Source organism: Eutrigla gurnardus, assembly GCF_963514095.1.
Source record: "Eutrigla gurnardus genome assembly, chromosome: 15".
NCBI classification, from domain to species: domain Eukaryota; kingdom Metazoa; phylum Chordata; class Actinopteri; order Perciformes; family Triglidae; genus Eutrigla; species Eutrigla gurnardus.
This window is the reverse complement of record NC_139938.1, coordinates 23,218,728-23,238,750: the sequence shown is the minus strand read 5'-3', so window position 1 is coordinate 23,238,750 and position 20,023 is coordinate 23,218,728. Positions and strand designations below refer to the sequence as shown.

Genomic DNA, 20,023 nt, shown 5'->3' with positions numbered 1-20,023 from the left:
CATGTACATGTGTCTCAGTGTGAGGTTGTACATTTAGTCAAGACAGGAAGTAGCAAAGACACTGTAGTACAAGACTTACAGGCTGAACGTTTAATGCGTTTATTGATTAGGTCTGACGAAGGAAGTTTAAAGGAGAAAAACATGAAACGCATTGCGGTTAGTAACGAGAACCATGTGTGTTACCCCCCCCATTTCCCATCTGTGCCCTTCAGGCCCTCGCTTCAGTCACCTCCCACTTCCCTCTTCCTTCAGAACCCGTCTGTTTTTGTTTTCCAGCCCGGGCTCTTTGCACAGGAAATTGTATACATTGGGAGCATTCAGGAAGGCAGAGAGCAGCTTTCCCGTTAGCTCCAATTTTGGGCACATGAAAAAAAAATGGATAAAAGAGGTCAGTAATTCCTAAACCAGGAGAGAAACAGAAGTCAGCTGTTCTCCTCCCCTCCAGCAATTCCCTCCTCTTTTCAGTCTCAACATTTCAAAGACCTCTTGCCACGAGTCCATCTCTAAACATAGAATATTCTATAAACGTCAAAGTTGAAACCAGATTAAAAATAAAAAACTAATGTTCCTGTGGGGAATTTGCCCCTCTTGATATGCTTCCTCGGCTACAGAGAAGCCTGTGAAAAGGGGAGACTGTGTGGAAAGAAGGAAAAGAGGAGGAGATAAAAAGCAGCAGAGAGAGAGAGAGAGAGAGAGAGAGAGAGAGAGAGAGAGACAGGCTGGGGGTAAAAAAAAACAAAAAACAGGAAACCAACCGATTCTAATGCTGTTTCTGCAAATCCTTCAGAGATAAAGCAGCAGACTGCCACGTCCCGGGAAGGCAGCAGTCGTAGCATGACTTTTCTTTGATCATCACTTCAAGTTGTGACAATCTAAAGGACTTTAAAGTCAAAATGTGACGTCACTTCTGCTCTCAGCCTCTAACCGTGGTTAGTCAGAATGTGAGCGGATGTGGAATTTTCAGAGCCGATTGCTGGGATTTCTATGTGGCTGCTTTTCTTTTTGACCTACTAACTCAACCTCTGTCGGGGGTCATATGGATCGATCGCCGTGCTCCCAAGGATCTGTTTGTGTTAATCATCGGGACTACTAACTGGAGCCACATGAAGAATAAAGGGACTAAGCTGAAGTCCAAAAAGAAAGGAAATGAAAATGCGTTCGGCTGTGACCTGATAGAACATCTCCAGAGTTCAGGACAGGATGGTAAACTTTTCATTTAGCCTTCTTTAAAATCTAATACTCCTTTCTAGCAGCTTCTTCAAACTACACACACTTTCTTTCATTGATTACTTGAATCAGACAGAATAACATTTATACTGAAAATTGAGGTTAATAAGTCGTTTTCTAGATTATGATATATAACTTTTACATACACATTATGTGGTAAAATTCAAACAGAAGAGAGACGTGTCTCCATATAACAAATACAGACTTTGTTCAAAGATTGCATATATTAATAGCAGGTATTCACGTGTTTTACATTCACTGTAGTAAGGTCATTCATTCACACATTGGCCAAATTAAATGGTCATTTTTGACTTAGGGTGTGGCCCTTAATTTTATTGTGTCAATTTCCTACAGTGACTATAGTTCCTGTGACTGGTTTTGTGTGTGACAAACGGCTGGGCGGTGCTGCTGCCCATGGATGAGAGGAAATCATGAGTCGAGATAAAAACAGAAGAGAAACAAAATGTATCATGAAAAACTGTGTCGGGCTCGTTATCTTAATTTATCCCTTTCTCCATAGTACGTTCTTTTGGTCATCGGTCATCTGTGGTATTTTTTCTGGAGGGGTGGGGGAGCACCATGATATGTCAAAAGAGATCCCACGTGCAGAGGCACATGAATAGCGGTATTGAGGATAAGTTTAAGGAAGACCTGTTGGAGTGGACACTGTGTGAGGCGGAGCGTTCCGTGCAGGAAGTGAGGGAGGAGGTTTGAGTCAGACCTCTCCATCGTGGATGTCCAGCAGACATGTTGTGTTTTTAGACTGGTCAGAGGGTGACATCGTCACTGTGTTTGAATAGAACCGCAAGCAAGACACAAAGGAGATGTTAAATTAAAACCATTAAAACTAAGTTATTTTATTATCTATCTGTGAGCAGGGAATTAGAGAATAAGTTAAGTGTTGAAATAGATCCAAATATGCAACAAAACCTCAGAAAATCCAGCAGAATGTTGATTCTTTTTTAAGCCCACAAAGACAATGCAAAGTTATACATTTCTACTCACAAAAAGTCTTTAAATAGAGATAATAGTCTGGAACCTTCACGTTTGTATGATTGAACACTGATATAATAAAGATATATATATAGAAGATGAATGCGTTGGATGTAAAAAAAAAAAAAGAAAAAGAAAGAAAAAAGGAGGTATGAAATTCACACATTTGTAATAACATTTAGGCCTATTTCATGTTGATATTTTAAAATTACAATAATTTCAGAAAAGCAACTTTAAATCAGTCAAACATGAGGAGGGAACACACAAACCTTCATCATCCCACTTCAACTTTATGACCTGCACTTTTAACATCAACATACACCAATGTTACCATAAAATACGTTCATAAAACCTGACCAAAAAAAGCCTGCAGGGCTGTTAACACTGAGCAGCAGCTGCACTTTCAACGTTTAATGGAACATTTAACATGATTGTAGGAACAAACAACTTGCATCTGTTGACTCTGTTGCATACGTTGACAGTCCAATTGTAACTTTGCCACACAACGTGATTTAATTTAACATGTCATCGTTAAGTACCTTTAAAATTCAGTCCAAACGGTACTTTTGTTGCCAGTCTACTAGAAGATCCTCCCTCAGTGCAGAGACGGAGAAACGCTAAATTAAGGCTCCAGAATTGCATTTGACCACAGGCATGTCACTGAAAGTCCAATTAAGTCAAATAGATGAGAATTTAAACGGCATATTCCTGGTGTCTGCAGCAATTACTGAGAATGAACCATTGCCGAAATTATTCTTTTATTTTGTGGAGGATGGTTTTCTTCTTTTTTTTTGGTTTTGTACTCAACAAGACATGGACATGAGAGGGAAGTTAAAATGAAATGCCATTAGGATAAGTTACTACTGAGACATCGTGGAATAAACAAATTCATATAGCCAAAATGTTTAAAAATGTAAGGCAACGTATGGCACTCTCAAAGGATGTGGAACACACAGCTTAGAGGTCAAACTTGGATCCTAATATCTGCACTTATTTAAGATTAATGCGGAGCCAGGAGGAGTCGCCATGTGATTTCCTCTCATCTGTGGTCTGTTACTTCCACCTTCACGGGTAAAAGACAGCTAATCATGACGGGTTTGCTGATTTGTAATCAAACTTTCATTATTAGCTAAAGTGAAGTTGCGGTCAGACTGAACTAAAGCACATGATTTAGAGGAAAAATGAATCAGATTTTCTTTTTAAACTGCAGGTAAACACACTTGTGTGGAGAAGGTGGTCCAGAAAGCTGTATAGGTCAGTGGTAAGATTGCTAAAGCCGTTTTCTATTAGAGGAAATGTCGTAAGTAATACCAGCTACAAGGACTGGGTGTGTCAACCTTCCTCTGAAACAAACAAACCATTTTTAACTTCCTGTCAAAGTCCACCTACAATCAGCAGCCCTAAGGAATAGAAAACACAAACCCTATATACCATGAAGTCACGCTTGGATGCATTGTTACCACTGAAGCATGAGAGTTACAGTCGTTTCCTTTTCTGCTTGTGAGATTTAATGTGATCATCGTCCAGAATATGACAGAAAATAAAAGCACATGACCAACACAGTTTCTTCAGTCCCTCAGGTTCTGAAGAAATGTGCAGAGTTTATTGAGGAGCATGGGATTGTGGACGGGATCTACAGACTGTCGGGGGTCACCTCAAATATCCAGCGTCTCAGGTACTCAATGCTCTTTAAGGCATCAGACATCATGTCGGATGAAATATTATGAGCTGATAAGATTTTTGAACCTTGTATTCTCTATAATTACTGGTGTGTATACGCCCTGTTAATTTAAAAATTAAAGCTACCTTAAATCAAATATTATATCAAATCATGCCCATAAATTAGCATCTGTGCAGCTACTTTTCTTTTTCCTTAATCCATGCGGGCCGAATGGATGTTTTCTTCAATTAACATAATGTTGTTTTTTCTTGGTTAGCAATGTTTTATTTTTGCCACAACAAAGTTGGTCGACTTCAATCGAACATGCCACATGCTGCAGTTGTGGCAACAATCAAACCATTCAGCTAACTCTGTGTGTGTGTGTGTGTGTGTGTGTGTGTGTGTGTGTGTGTGTGTGTGTGTGTGTGTGTACAGGCAGGAATTCAGCTCCGAGGCGTGCCCTGACCTTACAAAGGAAGTGTACCTCCAGGACATCCACTGTGTGGGTTCCTTATGTAAGCTGTTCTTCAGGGAGCTACCCAATCCTCTGCTCACATACGAGCTATACAGCAAATTCACTGTGAGTACATTCACATTTACAGTTTTGCTAAAGAGGAAAACAAAACCATCCTGTGAGTCCTTGAAGTGTTTTTATAGCAGATTCATGCTTTACAAAGAGTAATTAGTAACAGACAGAAAGGCAACCCCCAACACCGATGAGCACTATTTGTTCTGCACGGCCCCTCACTATAGTTGCGTCAGCACTAAGAACTTATTCATTATTATTTTTCACGAGTGAGGCCTACATCGCTTTGGCTCACTATTGATCAGCTGTTTTCATCTCTTCCCTGGAGAATACAGGACGACTGAAAGCAACAACATGCTGTCTAGTGTAATTTAATCAAAAGTATCATTCATTATCATTCACTATCTCTGTTCTTAACAGTAGTAGTTTGCTGCCTATAATCATAAATTGTATGACAAAACGAATTGTAAAAGATTGATTTATTTTCCATTTTATATTTTATGTGTTTTTTTTGTGTGATTCTCAGGTTATTCTGACAAATAATATAACATGTTATGTTGCACTTTATAGCCAAAGAAACCATTTTGGTTCTGGTCCTTTTGTAATGAAGCAACAGCAAAAACATTCAAAGTTAAATGAGATCAGTTCTAATTTAGCTGGTAACGGTGGATGACACAACCTCTACGTTATACCAGAGCGAAGCGTTTTCTGGATGAGAAGCTGTGAAAGAGACGTTAGAGAGGAGCAGGAGCGAAGGAATACTAAACTGTGGTTGTTTCATGCTTTCTCAGTCACTTTCTGTGTACCTTGACGGCCATTAGCATACCTTGGCATTCATACATGTGGTGCTGCTGAGCCTGAAACCCCAGTACTGCAGTGTTTTAGGAAAAGTTAGTTCCTCACATGGCGATATATTTAAAAAAAACAAGGTTTCTCTTTCTTGCTAAGTTGTCCTGGAAGGAATGACCTCCTAACAACATCTTGAGCAGGATCTGTACCTTTTAAATAGTTGAGTGTCTTAAATGAAACCTGTTGATTTGGCACTAGGTTGACTGATAGAATGTCATTTAGACTTTGTGCTTTGGCCTTTACACATTATGGCAGAAGACTGCACAGGAGGAACTTTCAACAACTGCAAGTGTTGACCAACTCACACATGACTAAGAAATGCAGCTAATATGCTCAGCTGTTTGGGCCTCAATCACATGAGTGTGTGTCACATTAGTGCACGCACTCCGGTTTAAAACCATTAAAACGGTTTACATTTGTTTAGTAGATAACTGGTTGGGAGGCTTGATGGAGCCGGATCATAGTTTACCAGCTAGTGCCGTGTTTACTGCTGATCTGGGATAAAACAGATGTTAGATGTTATGCATGCAGACACATTAAAGATCATCAGACAGAATTTCAAGAGCGCTGCAGAGTGTGAGAACTGAATAAATGCTTGGGGTTAAGTATCTACTGGAAGTCAGAATCATGTTATGGTTTTCTAAACCAAAATCATAAACTCAACACATCATCTTTCTTTTCTGCATGCAGCAATTTGTCTTGATCCAGGGGGATCATGAAAGACTTTTACACATTCAAGGGGTCATCAAGGAACTGCCGACCCCTCACTTCAGGTGAAGTCCAGCCCTTTACACTCTTATCACAACTGGCAGCAGTCCTGTGAGCCAGGTTTTACAAATTATGTTGAGAAAGATGTGACAAGAGGTGTGTGTCCACTCTCCTCAGGACTCTGGAGTACCTCACTAAGCACTTGGCCCACCTCGCCACCTTAAGCACCACAACAAACATGCATACACGTAACCTGGCCCTGGTTTGGGCTCCAAATCTGTTAAGGTGAGTTTAGCTTCACAGATGTGCTTCAAACACGTTATCCATTAGCTCCTTTAATTTACTATTCATGTTTAAGGTTTTGGAAAATATGGATAAATGTAAAGCATCTCAACATTTCTTGTTTTCATCTCTGATTTTCTTAGATCTAAAGATATCGAGTCGTCATGTAGTAACGGAGACATGGCTTTCCAGGAGGTGCGGATACAACAGTCAGTGGTGGAGTTCATTTTAAACCACACAGAGGAGATCTTCAGTGATGCTGTGCATATCAAACCCAAAGAAGGTATGACAGAAATGCATACAAATGTTCAAATTTTCAGTCTGCGACCCCCAAAATAACGGTGACAGAGACTGGCGACCCCAATACCCCGGAGGCGACTGAAACATAAGAATGCGTGTATCCAAAACACGGCATAACAGCCTGAACAGAACAGCCTGAAAACCACGATATGTTTTTACATAAACAAACAGATAGATCCGATAAAAACAGGATACTGAAGTCAAAGTAATCTCCATGTAACGTATGAGTGTAACATTGTTGCTGTCATGTGCAAACTTACCAGAAGAACATCTCAGTCAAAGTAAGATTCTCTTGCGACCCCCCCATCGGTGCCTCGCGACCCCCACTTTGGTAACCCCTGGTCTAATTCACCACTGAAAACGCGGACTTATTATACTTCTCCAGGGCCGAGTGTGACGTGTGGGGAGAAGTACGCCACGCTCCCGATAAGTGGCCAGGGTGGGCCGATGAAACTGATGAGCTTGGAAGAAGCCCAGGCCCGTTCCTTAGGTCCGAACCATCCTGTGCATAAAGAACGCCAGCGAGAGAACAGCCTGCCTGATACCAGCACTGCCACGCTCTACCACACCGTCATAGACCTATCAGACAGCAAGTATGACGGCTTTGGATTCAGTCCATTGAAATACTGTATGTATCCCTTCTGTCGGATAGCACTGGGCTTAATAATCTCTGTTTGTCCGTTAGGAGGAAGTTTTCTGGGAAATCCAAGAAGTGGAAGTCCATCTTCAACCTGGGACGGTCTGTGGACTCAAAGGGAAAGCTGAGCCGGAATGGCAGTGTGTTCATAAGAGCACAAGGGACAGGTAGAGTGTCCATCATTGACCTTACAATATGAACAGACGATACACGTTTTATTTCAAGATGTTTTGTACAACTTCTGAACTCACTCAAAGCCTCATCATGTCATTGTTTTTCCAACAGAAAAGGCAGCTCTTCGTCCATCCAGGAGCATGGAGTCGTTGTGCTCCTTACCAACAGGTAAGGAGCTAGATGATGAATGTGAGAGTGAATGAATGTGAGAGTGAATGAATGTGACAGTGTAAAGCTATTTTCTTACCATGCAGATGATGACAGAGCAGGAAGCAGTCCAGCCGGTGGATCCGGCAGCATGTTTGTTTCAGATGTAAAATCCAGAACGCTGGGATCTGACTCGCTCTATGACCTGAGTGAGCACGACCAAAACTGGGAGTTTAAAGGGACCAAAACCGGCGGGGCAACAGGTGGCTGGGGCTCCAGCATGGACCAGAAGGGCTCACCGGATGCCTCAGCAACCCCTCAAAAAACACTGCCAGAGCAACTGAAGGTGTTCAAAGGCGATGACCTCAGAGACTACAAGCCCACCTCTCCGAAAAACAGGAGGATGTTGTACTCGGGCTCCTCACACAACAGCTCCTCTCGGCCCTCCTTCCCGGGGAGCTTCTTCCCGCTGGAGTCCTCACCGCGGCATCAGCGCAGAGCCGTCAACATATCTGAGCCTTTCGCCGTTTCTGTACCCCTGCGTGTGTCGGCAGTTATCAGCTCCAACAGCACGCCGTGCAGGGGGCCCGCCAAGGACAAAGCAGCTGCTCTGAAACCTTGCAAAGAGAGCTCGGAGCAGAGCAGCAACGGTGGAAAGAGCAACACTTTGTCCCGACTGGAACCCAAGAAGCAGGAAGGAACAGAGAAGACAAACACAGAGGAGGCAAACTCCAGAGTCCTGCCAGAGGGTGAGGACATGTGATCACATTTCAAAGTGGCTTGTTACGTTTCAAAGTCCTACATGTGTAAAAGGATGCATGAAAAAACATACTTTTTTTCAAATCCAGATGTAGGGAAAGAAGTGGTGCAAGAAGGAGGGATGAAGACTTCTGAACTGGAACCAGAGTCCCTCACAAATGCAAGAGAAATCAAAGACACAGCGCCATCTCCTGGGAAAGAAGCGCACAACCAGCAGATAACTCTGCCACTGGTAAATCATGTACTTCAAGTTCAATGGCTTAACATACCAAGTAAAACCGAACATGGTATCAGTATTGTTTTAGTTTTAGGTGCCCTCAGGTTAATCACTGGTCCATTAAATTCTCAGGAATAAAGGAAGTCATATAACTGGGATTTACAAGTAAAAATAACTGTAATCCTAAATATTCCTGCTACAAAAAGGAACTTTCTGAGTTGTAATCCTATATTTACATAGTTTTCTTTTATCCAACGCTCTATGATTTCTGGAAAGGTAATCTGAGCTGTGAATACTGTCCACATATATTTGACTCAAACCAGAACAAAGCATATCATTGTGTTTGGTTTGTAAATGAATGATGGAATCATATTGATCACATATAATCCTTTCTGTTTTTGTTTGTTTTCTCATTTATATTCCCAGGACGAGGGATCTTCTACTGGGAAAGAACTGTGGTCCGACCTCCACCAAGAACTCAAGATAACCGAACCTGAAATCGACCTGCTGGATGAGACTTTCAAACCCGTGTTCGACTCCAAGAGCACCTTCGAGGGCAGGAAGTTAACAATGGATGTTAAGTCCAAACGGAGCCGCAGCTCTCCGTCTCTGACTTTGTTATTTAGGGAGCAGCCTTCGTATACCTCTCCGAGTGCTCGTGTCATCACCACTGGATCAGACTCTGCAAGGAAACAACCCTCAGAGTCTGACATCTTATTTTCTCTTCACAAAAACACAGACAGCGCCCGCGCTGACGTGGTGGCTGAAAAAGAGAAGAAGCTGCATCTAAAAGTGCCACCGTTAAACAAACCGTGCTACCTTCCTTTAAAGGAAACCTGTTTGGATAAAGTTATGAATCATTTGACAATAGAGGATACTCCAACGGTTGTAGGCTTCTCAGGGACAGATGACACCGTCAAAACACCAGAGAAACATGAAATTCCTCAAGGAGACAGAAACGTCTCCTGTGATGGTGCAAAGAAGAAGGTCATTCCTGAGGTGGAGGTTATCCAGAGGCTGTCTGTGTGTTTGGAGGAGAGACGTCGCACCTCGGAGCTGCCAAGACTCGACAACGACGAAGGATGCGGAGGAAACTCAGAGGAGCTGGACTTAGTGGAGCCCTGGGAGGATTTTAGCTCCACCAAACAGTGGGTCACCAGTCCGCTCCACTCGCCCGATGTGGAGGAGTTGTTTAAACAGCTCTCACCCTTCAGCACTCAGATTTCACCTCCTTCAGTCGACGACAACAAACAGCCGCTCGGTAAGAGCGTGGAAAACATTCCTCAGACCACCAGCAGCAAAGCAGATACTAAAAGGACGTATTTGCCAGCAGGGATCAGTGTCAACAGCAGTAACACAGCACAACCTCAGGCAGGTAAATGCATCGCAGCAAAGCAGAAGAATACAGTATCATCTCATAGGTTTTACAGACAGATGTCTTATGAGGCGGACAGAAGAGAGGAAAAATGCTTTTCTAAACACAGACCGTATTCACTCAACTTAGACCTGGGGCATCGATGCATCAGAGACATTTCTAATCAGCAAAATCGTAATTCATCAGAGTTCTCCTCTTGTCACAGAGGATTGCTGACCTCCTCTGAATCTGTGAACAGCAGGCTGCCCTCAGAGTTGGATTTGTTCCTGAGTGATCGGCAGGCGCCTCTGCGGCGGAATTCCGCCCCGGTGAGCGTGTCGTCGGTGCGAACAGCCTTCATGATAAAAACGTGCCAGGCCAAGGCCGTGCCCGTCGTCCCTCCCAAGGTGCAGTACAGTCAGATACCTCCCTCCAGACAGGAGAAGCATTTCGACCCAGCGAAGGAGCAAGAAAAGGAGCATCCGAAAATGAGTGGCGAGAAAAGCAACGCTGCACCTCCTCCAATGATGTCAGACCTCAAGGAGGAGCTGGAGAATAAAGAGCCTGAACCCAAACATGTTGAGTCTGTGAAGACCACGTCTACTCCAGAGCTGCCAGTCATCACAAGGAGACACGCGCCCAGTCTGGAAGTGTTTGTAGACTGTCCCAGACCTAACAGGGGGAACGTATTACAAAGACCCTCCTTTAGGAACAGACAGAGGCCTCAAAGTCTCATCCTGCTCAGCCCTCCTTTTCCCATCATGGACTATCCTCCATCGGGAGACGACGGAAAGCTCCTTTCGTCCATCAGGAGCCTGAACGACTCATCGGCGGGGAACGTCTTCTCCAAAGAGATGGCGGAGGGGATCGCCCTCCAGAACAAAATGACTATTCCAAAAAGTGGACAGAGACTGGAAACGTCAACCAGCTGCTTCTACCAGCCCCAGAGGAGGTCGATGATATTCGACAGCAGGAGCCACAGACAGATCGAGTGACTGGAGGTGCTTTCACTGACTACGGGACTGGCTGTGTGTAAATAGATATACGAGGGAAACCGAAAGGAAGATGATGTAAATCACAGCGTTGTGTTCGCTGTGATTAAAGCATTTCTGGTTCTGAAGTCAGTGTGAAAGAGTTGAGGAAGCCATAATGTATGTGAAAGCCATTTAAGCTTGACTGAGATCTAGGGCTGCACCTGATGATTTTTACTTCCGATTCTTTTTCTCAAATAGACGATTCCTTGGCTGGTCTATAAAATATCAGAAAATAGTAATTCAGTTCCCCAATGCCCAAGCTGAGGATTTCAAAAACAAGTAAACTCTACAAAACTCAACTAAGGGACATCTTAACTCGAGGTCATCTTGCTTTTTCAGGAGGTTCCAACATGTTTATTCAGTTGCTACGGAGATAGCACAATGTGCAAGCTCCATCCTCTCAGGAAGATGTGGTTGAAATATTCCCAAAAAGCTGACATTAAATGTATTTATTCTCTTCTCTTATTTAGTGGCCTTTTAAAAAAAAGCATCGTCCTTTTCTAAAATAACTTTCTTGTGGAAATAAAAAGCTCACCTTGTTTCTGGTGAGCACCAAACCCTTTATTGGGATTACTGGAAAACAGTTACTCTATGTCTGGATTCGAGCCCCAGTTTGAGAAGAATCAGAATAAAGTCATGTTAAATAAACAAACACGCCAAGCATGACGTGATGGCATATTCAAATGATTTGAACGACCTCTTCACATAAATATTCATATCAGTGCATTTATTTTGGGGCCGTGAATACAGGAAGTGTGCAGTAAAAGTTCACAAAAAAAGGTAAACCGAAGATCTGACAATGAAACTGTTAAACAGTTAAACGGCCATGATTTTGATCATGTAGATGAAGATATGTTATTTATTCCTTTATTAACATACAAATGATATGAACTTGATACATATATACTGTATGTAGCTATTGATAAGCTGATATCAATGTGATTTTTTAAAACTAATATTTAAAAGGAAATTCCTTTTTCTGATTTAAATATATCACAAACTTAATTGATAGTATTTACCCACAGGAGAACTTTAAATCATGTGTATCTTTATTTTCTGTAATTGCTTTGTTTTGTTATGCCCATTTTTCTGTTGTTATTAGTTTTTTTGGCAATAATTAGAAGCAGTGTTGCAGACAAGAGTAAGAGTATGTGATTGTGTGAAGTAAAACCCTGCAGCTGCTCTGCTGACAGTAGACTGGAGGTTGACTTTGTGCACGCTGACTGTATTCCTGGTGTTTGAGTGGAAGTCAGGTGATCTCCGGGATTTGTCTCTTTTCTTTGCATTTAACAAACATGGGATCTAATGTATTCAGCTTTAGGGCCAATGATCATGACATCGTTTCGGGAGGCTACGGTGTATTTTCTATAAGTGTGGATGTTATTGAGGTCAAAGTGCTTTTTATACTTCAGTGTGGGTGGAGTGGATGAATGACTTCAGTGTTTCATTCCAAAATGTTTTGAGAAATGAGATATATAAGCGTCGTTGAATTTGTTTTGTAACTTTTGTATACTTGTTGATATTGAAAATGACAATGAAGCGTCTGTATTCATGAGAAAAACAAGAGAACTGAGAGATGAGAGGATCTGATGGCGGCACCTGAAGTAATGTACATATGACACTTGAGTGTTTTGTTACAACCAAAAGTTACGAGAATAAAAAGTTATGAAAATGACGAGTCAGTGGTTCTGCCAGCGACCAAAAACAGGTATCAGGCATTGTTAGCGTCATTTGAAAGGAATTCTCTTCATCTTTGACCTGAATGAATGATTACAATACTCACAAAGATTACTCACCATAAATATGAGCTTTGTTACTGACGGCAGTATTTTTGCCAAGTGAAACAATGGCAAAACATACAAGCAACCTATGAGGTTTTTAACTTTCCTCTGGACGTGTCTTTTCTTCCTCCTTCATCTCCTTCTATAAATCTCTGCTTATGCTTCGTCTCAGTTTTTCAAGTATTTGAGCCAACGCATGTAGAATTTATGTTCAGTCAAAAAGTGACTGTCCAGTTTGTTAGTCCACCTGTCAATAACAGTCTTACAACGTATTATATCATTTGCTTTCCTGTAGAAAGCTGTAGTGTAATCTGGACCCGGTTCCATGTGTTGTGGATAGGACCTAGAGAAGCTACTGTGTTCCTATCTGGGATAGTTTGCAGAAATAACACTGTAGGCTACAGCGTTATTGTTACTATTTCTTTGTCAAAATTCTCCAAAGTGTGGTTGTGCAGGTCCGTATAAATCCACTATGTCCGGTGTTTGCCACCAGATGGCGCCCCTGCTCCACACTGCACCTCTGAGCGAGCCACTAACCCGGCGGACACGCTGCGAGTCTGCGTACTTCGACCCAGAAACGGCCCCGAACACTCATCTTACTCTGTAGCCACGAAGGGACATTCACCCTTTCTTCATCCACACACGCGCGTGTGCAGTGCACGCGTATACACGTGGTTCGTGCGCGCGAGCAGCTTCCCTTCACCAGACGTGCACTTGTGTCTCGGCCGTCCTTTTCAAAATAGATCGTTACCTTTAACTGCCTGGTGCGCGTACGCGAAACCACAATACAGTCCAAACGGCCACACTGCAGTTATTAAACGGCATAAATCACGAAATACAGTATACGGTATTGCAATGCATGTAGGTTATATGCAGAGTAGGACTCACGAATGATGACGCACAACAAGTGTGTGTTGTAACTAATACACTAATAGAGAGGAACTGACACTATCTTTATGTTTTTACTGTCTACAGTCCAATTAAATGTATAGTAAATGTATCAGTAGCAGGTAAACACGCGGACTGTGTGGAGGTGACACTAGTCAAACAATGGTGGGGGAAAGTCCACTGTAATGTTATCCACATGTCAGTTTATATACTTATTTTATTCAACCACAGTTCTAATCCCGCGGGATCTGCTTTGGAGCGGCGTTTGACGCTTGCAGAGGTCACTTCCAAGTATGCAGTTCATTATTTCTCGACCTTTGACACCGCTTGTGTATGGGCCGAGAATTAGAAAGGCGCATTCTCCAGCACACTGAAAAAGGCAGAGCGCGGTGCGCGCGTTGAATATTCAATTAGAGGAAGAGAGGAAGGGGGGAAAGTGTGGAAAAGTTGAGGCTGCGTGCCGGCCCTTCATCTTACATTACTGATTAGCTGTTAAACAGATTATATACAGCTGAATGGGTTCAAATGTTGCAGCAGAAAACAGTCGGAGTTCAATGCGGTGCCGAGCGGTTTCCTTTGCTGCCACTTCAGTAGGCAGGACACACTTTGTCACCCTAACATGCTGCACAATGAAACACGTAGCTGTTCCATTTTTACCACTTTAACCACAAAGGAACTCAAACTGTTTACCAGTCCATCGACTTGTTTGGGTGCAGCTGTGCCAAAATGTAGAAGAAAAAACACTTTTATACAGACCATGAACTAAATTAATATGTAGTTGCTGCACCGGTGTTATTGCAAAAGTAAAACATTTGCCATTTTCAATTCATACACAAAAACACAATATTCATATTATGTATGTCCTTACATTTTTTGGGGGGGTTAAAAACAGCTGCACGTTAAATAAAACACGCCCCCAAACACCATAAAGTTCTGAAATATGAAGATAAAAGTGCATTCAACTATAAAATACTTGTTTAAAAAACATCCCCTTGAAAATAGCCTCCCGTTTCCCAACAATAACTTAGTACTCTACATTTGCAAGTGAGCTTGGAAGCCCTGGGAAGAAGGTGTTTGTCCTGTGAAATGTGTAAACACACACGTTATAAATGTACTTTACTGTTTAAAAGTTCATAAACTATTTCATAAAGGTTTTGTAGGTTAACATCTTGGGTTTACTAAACACATTTACCACGCTAGAAACGTTTAAAGTGTTGAATGTGCAGTGCCACAGCAAGCCACGCGGGTTCCAAAAGGGCTCTCATTGAGAAGCCACGTGTCCGTTTCCAAAGCCTCTCCAACTTAACCACCTCCTTTGTACGACTAACCCACATCGGCAGCGTCCCTCCACATAAAGGGATTTGCAATTTCAAGATATTTCAGCTTAAATGTTTTTGACAGTTCCCTCGCTTTTACCTCGGCTTGGTTATTTTAACTGTGCCAAATGGGTCACCTTGGGTTGCTGTCTGCGCGCAAAGGGCTTTTGCGCGCATTCAGTCTGAATTTTTTCCAACTTTCCTTGACGGGGAAACCAGCTGCTGGTCGTGAAAAGACGGCTTATTAATTGTCCTTTGTCATGCAGAATTGCTTGATTTCTAAAGAAACGTACAAAGGCTCTTTTTCAGGATTCAAGTATTTTGTTTCGTGCGTATTTTCAAACCATCGAATCAGCTGCAGCGCCGCGCCGTCTACCAGACTCTCAGGTACTGACTGCCTGCTCCCTTTGTCCCCTTTTAATGCTGTTGTAAATCGTGCAGACTGATTTGTTACAAGCTGTTCTTTTAATCTGATAGATAAGAGACATGTCAAAGAAAAGCCGTAAATAAAAAATTAGCCAGAATAAAGACAAGGGCGAGTCTGCTAGATGGGCGCCTGTTGACTCAAGCGGCTCTCCAGCGTCAGGGGAGCCCTCTCCTCAGCTCCGTCAAGGTTACGTCCACAATTCCCCTTTCTTCTTTTTAAAAAGACACCGTAGTCCTTTTTGCTTCAATGAATTGATCGGCACAAAATTAAGAATAAATAAATTGAGCATTTGGAGCAGCGAGCGTATAAGCTCCCCCAGGGCGCATACCCCCAGGCTATTGAATGGATAAAGGGCGCTTTGCAGAGGACGTTGTGAGCAAAATGGGGCTCTATGGTGCAATTAACAAAATAGTCTAATCCCATATCTTAACAAATGCAAATATTTTAGTTTTGTTAAAATGGTTAAGGGAACAATTCAATGAAAGTGTACAAGTGAAACCTCACATCCAAAAAGGCAAACTGATGCAGATAATGTGCTGTACGCACTTTGAGTGTTTTTACTCTATTTAAAACAGTATAGAGATACGTTCCCAAGGAAGCAAATATAAATTAAAGACTATTCAACAGAATAAACATATTTTTTAAGGCCAAAGCTTCAGTCAGAGGGCCGTTGTGGTGGTGCGTAAAATGGACGGGGAAATGGAATTATACGCTAAACTTCTGGTTTGGTCTTTCTGGGGATGTTTTAGTGATCAGATGACATATTATTTTAACTTGAGTGAAAATATACACATACACTCTTTTCTCTTTTACTTTTCTCACAAAAGTATTTTACAGAAAATACTGAATTTTAGTTTCAGGATGCTGCGCATTATTTTACTTGGCACATTATTTCATTTTGTGGATTTAATAATTTGTCATAAAATATCACATTACATGCTAACTACTAATTTTATAAAACGTTTTTTTTTTCAAAGATCATATTGGCCGAGCTGGTGAGGCTCGTGCTAAGTCTCAGACACCTGGAGCTCATAAAACCGAGGATAAACTTGACCACTCTGGTGCGTTAACAATAAGAACCATATGGGTCATGGACACCACATTGTGTCTGTTCCTCATTTGTTTTCATGTTACATCGATATCTTAAGATGTGCACACTCATGATGCACCATTATACACCCACTGTGATTATTAACTCAGGCACACGAGACGGATCATTTCAGCTGGGAGGAAACTTGAAAAGAGCTCCAAGGGGATAGAGAGTGATATCTGGGTTGAGTGTCCCCCGGGGAAAGTATATAAAAGGACCCCATAACAAAGTCTTTATCACCCTTGAGAGATAAAGATTATTGAGCATTTGATTTACTCGGCCAGGATGGAGTCCAGCTGCCTCCTACAAGCGCGTTTTGTTTGTCTGGAAGTGTGCGGTGCATGTTGGGAATGTGGGATGGAAAAAAGTCCATTTATCCATCTGAATTTCCCTTTGGCTCCGAGCAAACATTATGAACCGTGTAAATTACTTTTTGGTCTTCTCCCCATACAACAAACACTCCTTGTCCATAGCAGCTGTAGTCTAATGTCGGAGATGAAAATGATATTTTAAATCGCAAATAGAATAACTGCGCATGTTGCCACTAAGGCGCAGCCAGAGTTTCCATGTGTGGAGGTGTAATTCACGTTAACCAAAGACTATCACACAGTATTTCACTTGATCTGATTCTAACAGTATCTTCTGTAAATATAATGTAATGTCCAAGTTGCTGGTAACCTTGGGTGTACGTGCGCCACTGTGCGCCCTCGGTGGTGCGCAAAGACCGAATCATTTAACCCACAACAGTCTGCCGCTCAGAAATATTTTTTATTTAAGTATCAACATTTTTAAATAAATAAATATTTGTTTCAATTACACTGAAGATATAATTGCAGAGTGATCTCAGCGATGTGACATTGGGGGGATTTCTCTCCAGCTTTCCATATTTGAAGTCACAGTTCCATCCGCGAAGAATGAATCTAACCAGCCGTCAGCATGTATACAAAATACTGTCTCCCCCAAAACACTAATAAACAATGCTGCTATTGTTTTTGGGGGTCGTCTTTACAAATATGCCTACCACACTCATCGGATTGGCAACAACAAATGGACCGTTTTCAGAAAAAAACTACATACAAACGTACAACATGTATACAGCTATACAATAACTCAGGGCAATTCCCTGATTAAATATTCTCTTTCTATGTACAGACGACTGAACACAACGGGGACAGTCTTTTTTTTTTGGCTGTATTCAAAATCTTTCGGAGGGGAGTGGGAGAGTTCAGGGGGAGACGGACAGGTCCACGTCCTCCTTCTCGGACGAGGAGGGAGATATGGGAATGTCATCATCTTCCTCCTCCGAGCATCTCGCGGTTGACGAGCATTTGCAGTTATGTGATCCAGTCCTTTGGCCGCCGCTCTTGCCCTCCTTTTTGTGCTTCACTCTGCGGTTCTGGAACCAGATCTTCACCTGTTTCTCGGACAAGTTCAGGTATGTGGCGATCTCGATGCGCCTCAGTCTGGACAGGTACATGTTGGAGGTGAACTCTCGCTCCAGCTCCAAAAGTTGTGTGCTGGTGAAGGCTGTGCGCATGCGCTTGCTGCTCTGAAGTTTGCTGTTGCTGTTTTCTGTTGGGGAAACAAATTAAAGAGAAGTTGTCAGCCACGGCGATTTGTCTGAAAACACGTAGGAAATAGTGGCTTTGCCAAGGCGAGCACACGTTCAAAGAGCCTCTACTCACCGATGGAGATGCAGTGGAACTGTCGCGGGTCTGGGACCGAGTACGCAGCTTGGTATATCCCCGGTCCGTGGCCGAGGCTGTTGGATGAAGAGTGTTGCCTCGACAGAGCCGAGTGACAGTATTGCGAGGTGAAGGGGGAAAAAGACGCCTTGAGCAGCGGCAGCGTCGGCGGGGACGGGTGCAGCTGGGACGCGGTCATGCACAGCGGGCAGAAGCACAGCAGCCCGGCTTTCCTGGAGTGGCAGGAGCCCGGCAGCCCGTGCGGGTGGTGCGGCGAGTGCATGGCGTACGGGAATATCGGTGGGTTGTTCTCGATCCCTTTGTCGCTGGCTTCCCTTAAAATCAAGGAATCCACGAGAAAAGACCTCGGCATGTTTGCGGACTTGGTTTGCTCTGGCGGTGCGGTGGTAAGCTGAAGCCGGCGCGCGGTCGTGTCAGCGTGCTCTCCTCTGGACGGTGGACAGCGAAGTGGTGCTGAAGGCGCAGCGCGCCTCCTTAAATAGCCGCCGCGGACTCGGTTCGGCCATGTGACGGTTACGCTGCAAGCGGCCAAGTAGCTCTCAATAGGGTTTTGTGCCTTTCTCTCGGCATTCCCACTGCACGCTTCCCCATTATTTCACTTGTTAACTAAATGAACTGCATAATGTAGTCTATTCTTGTCAGCCCCACCCACGCCGCAAGAGGCGGCACTGCCCATTCTCCCTTTTATCATCACTCTCATTTTATCATAGAGCACAGTTTAAACTCGCTCCCGTCACATTCGGGAAAAGCCAGTGTATTCAAGATGCGTCTTAGACCCAAAGCTGCCTGTTAGGCCATGTGTATAATCTTGGTCGGGTCTGTATAACCGGGACGAGGAGAAACTTTCAGATAGGTTTACAACTCTTGACTGTACATAACATGCAGCTAAATTACAGCATCATATCCCATCATTTCATTAAGACTGGTGGTTCATCGTGTCTGGTGACATTATGAGAAGGTATCTGCTGTCAGCTATCTGTGGGCTTACATGCATTTCATTTTCGCCACTTTATTTTCCCCCCTGAATAAACGCCAACCACTCTCGCGTCCGTATTCGTGTCGCCGTGGTTATTTGTGTGACGGATCTTCTGCACTTGTGTGGCTACTTTACTGTTGAGCGAAAAAACATAAACGCAACAGCTGAATGTAAAGTTTATGCATATCCATTTTAAGGTTAATGTGTCATTTCTGGGCACAAAAAAAGGGACAAGTCATTGCCTGAAGGCAGTGCTGTTAAAGAGCAGTGATTAATTCCTTTGCTCGGGCCCCTGCCGAGTCGGGGAAAGAATATGTAAAAATAACCAGGTTTTCACTCTGCGGCCCTTATTGAATGTCATTGTGGAGGGTTTTCAATGAGAGAGAAAGAGAGTCGAATTAAAGTGTGTGACAGCGGCGGATAGACGCAACAAAGGCGACTCTGTCATGAGGAGCCCAATGCGCGCGGCGCGTGAAGCCCCCGCCTCTCGCTCTGATTGAATTAAGTAATAGGAAAACATTTTCTTTCACTTTAAGGCGCTCTGAACAAGACCTTCAAAGGGACGGGACCCGTAATGTGCCAGTAAATAGTGGAATGCGAGGTTTCTTCTTTCTAAAACACTGAAAATAGTGTGTTGACATCTTAAAATTGAGGATCAATAAGACGTCAGAAAACAGACCCAGCTATATTGCCTTGAGATAACGTCAGATGCATCTGAGTTATTGCAGAGCGACATCATGTGTTTAACCTGGATTCTGTATTCTTATGCTCTGTGCACTGAAGTAGATCGAGGTCAGCCTGTTTTATTACTGGAATATTGACGTCTGTTTAGGTTTCTATGTCGTTTAGGCATATTCCCATAAATTGTCACGTCCAGCGAATTGGCTCTTCAGCTCCAAAACATGCCCACGCGAGGGTGTGATGTTATCTGTTTTTCTCCTCATAAAGAGGCCTAATGTGCTCAGCTTCACA

The 20,023-nt window shown here is 43.0% G+C and overlaps 2 protein-coding genes across 2 annotated transcripts; one reads left to right on the top strand and one right to left on the bottom strand.

The window, feature by feature from the left end:
- The first annotated feature begins 809 nt into the window (after positions 1–809).
- arhgap31 (Rho GTPase activating protein 31) lies at positions 810–12,539 on the top strand. The gene is made up of 12 exons (XM_084029401.1): positions 810–1,203; positions 3,793–3,895; positions 4,316–4,460; positions 5,946–6,028; positions 6,141–6,248; positions 6,389–6,528; positions 6,931–7,138; positions 7,231–7,349; positions 7,468–7,524; positions 7,611–8,252; positions 8,352–8,494; positions 8,906–12,539. Exons 1-12 carry the CDS (start codon positions 1,104–1,106, stop codon positions 10,826–10,828), a joined length of 3,771 nt encoding a protein of 1,256 aa, XP_083885527.1. The 5' UTR covers positions 810–1,103; the 3' UTR covers positions 10,829–12,539.
- A 4,702-nt stretch (positions 12,540–17,241) lies between these two features.
- On the bottom strand, positions 17,242–18,501 carry gsx1 (GS homeobox 1). The gene is made up of 2 exons (XM_084029881.1): positions 18,055–18,501; positions 17,242–17,941 (listed from the first exon to the last, which is right to left on the bottom strand). Exons 1-2 carry the CDS (start codon positions 18,425–18,427, stop codon positions 17,595–17,597), a joined length of 720 nt encoding a protein of 239 aa, XP_083886007.1. The 5' UTR covers positions 18,428–18,501; the 3' UTR covers positions 17,242–17,594.
- Between the last annotated feature and the right edge of the window lie 1,522 nt (positions 18,502–20,023).

What these genes read in the sequence shown, in the direction of transcription:
- arhgap31 (XM_084029401.1), top strand. Translation starts at nt 1,104, where the DNA reads ATGAAGAATAAAGGGACTAAGCTGAAGTCCAAAAAGAAAGGAAATGAA. An exon ending in ATAGACCTATCAGACAGCAA is followed by an intron (nt 7,139 to 7,230) that starts GTATGACGGCTT and finishes TTTGTCCGTTAG; the next exon opens with GAGGAAGTTTTCTGGGAAAT. An exon ending in CATAAGAGCACAAGGGACAG is followed by an intron (nt 7,350 to 7,467) that starts GTAGAGTGTCCA and finishes TTTTTCCAACAG; the next exon opens with AAAAGGCAGCTCTTCGTCCA.
- gsx1 (XM_084029881.1), bottom strand. Translation starts at nt 18,427, where the DNA reads ATGCCGAGGTCTTTTCTCGTGGATTCCTTGATTTTAAGGGAAGCCAGC. An exon ending in GTTCCACTGCATCTCCATCG is followed by an intron (nt 17,942 to 18,054) that starts GTGAGTAGAGGC and finishes TTTCCCCAACAG; the next exon opens with AAAACAGCAACAGCAAACTT.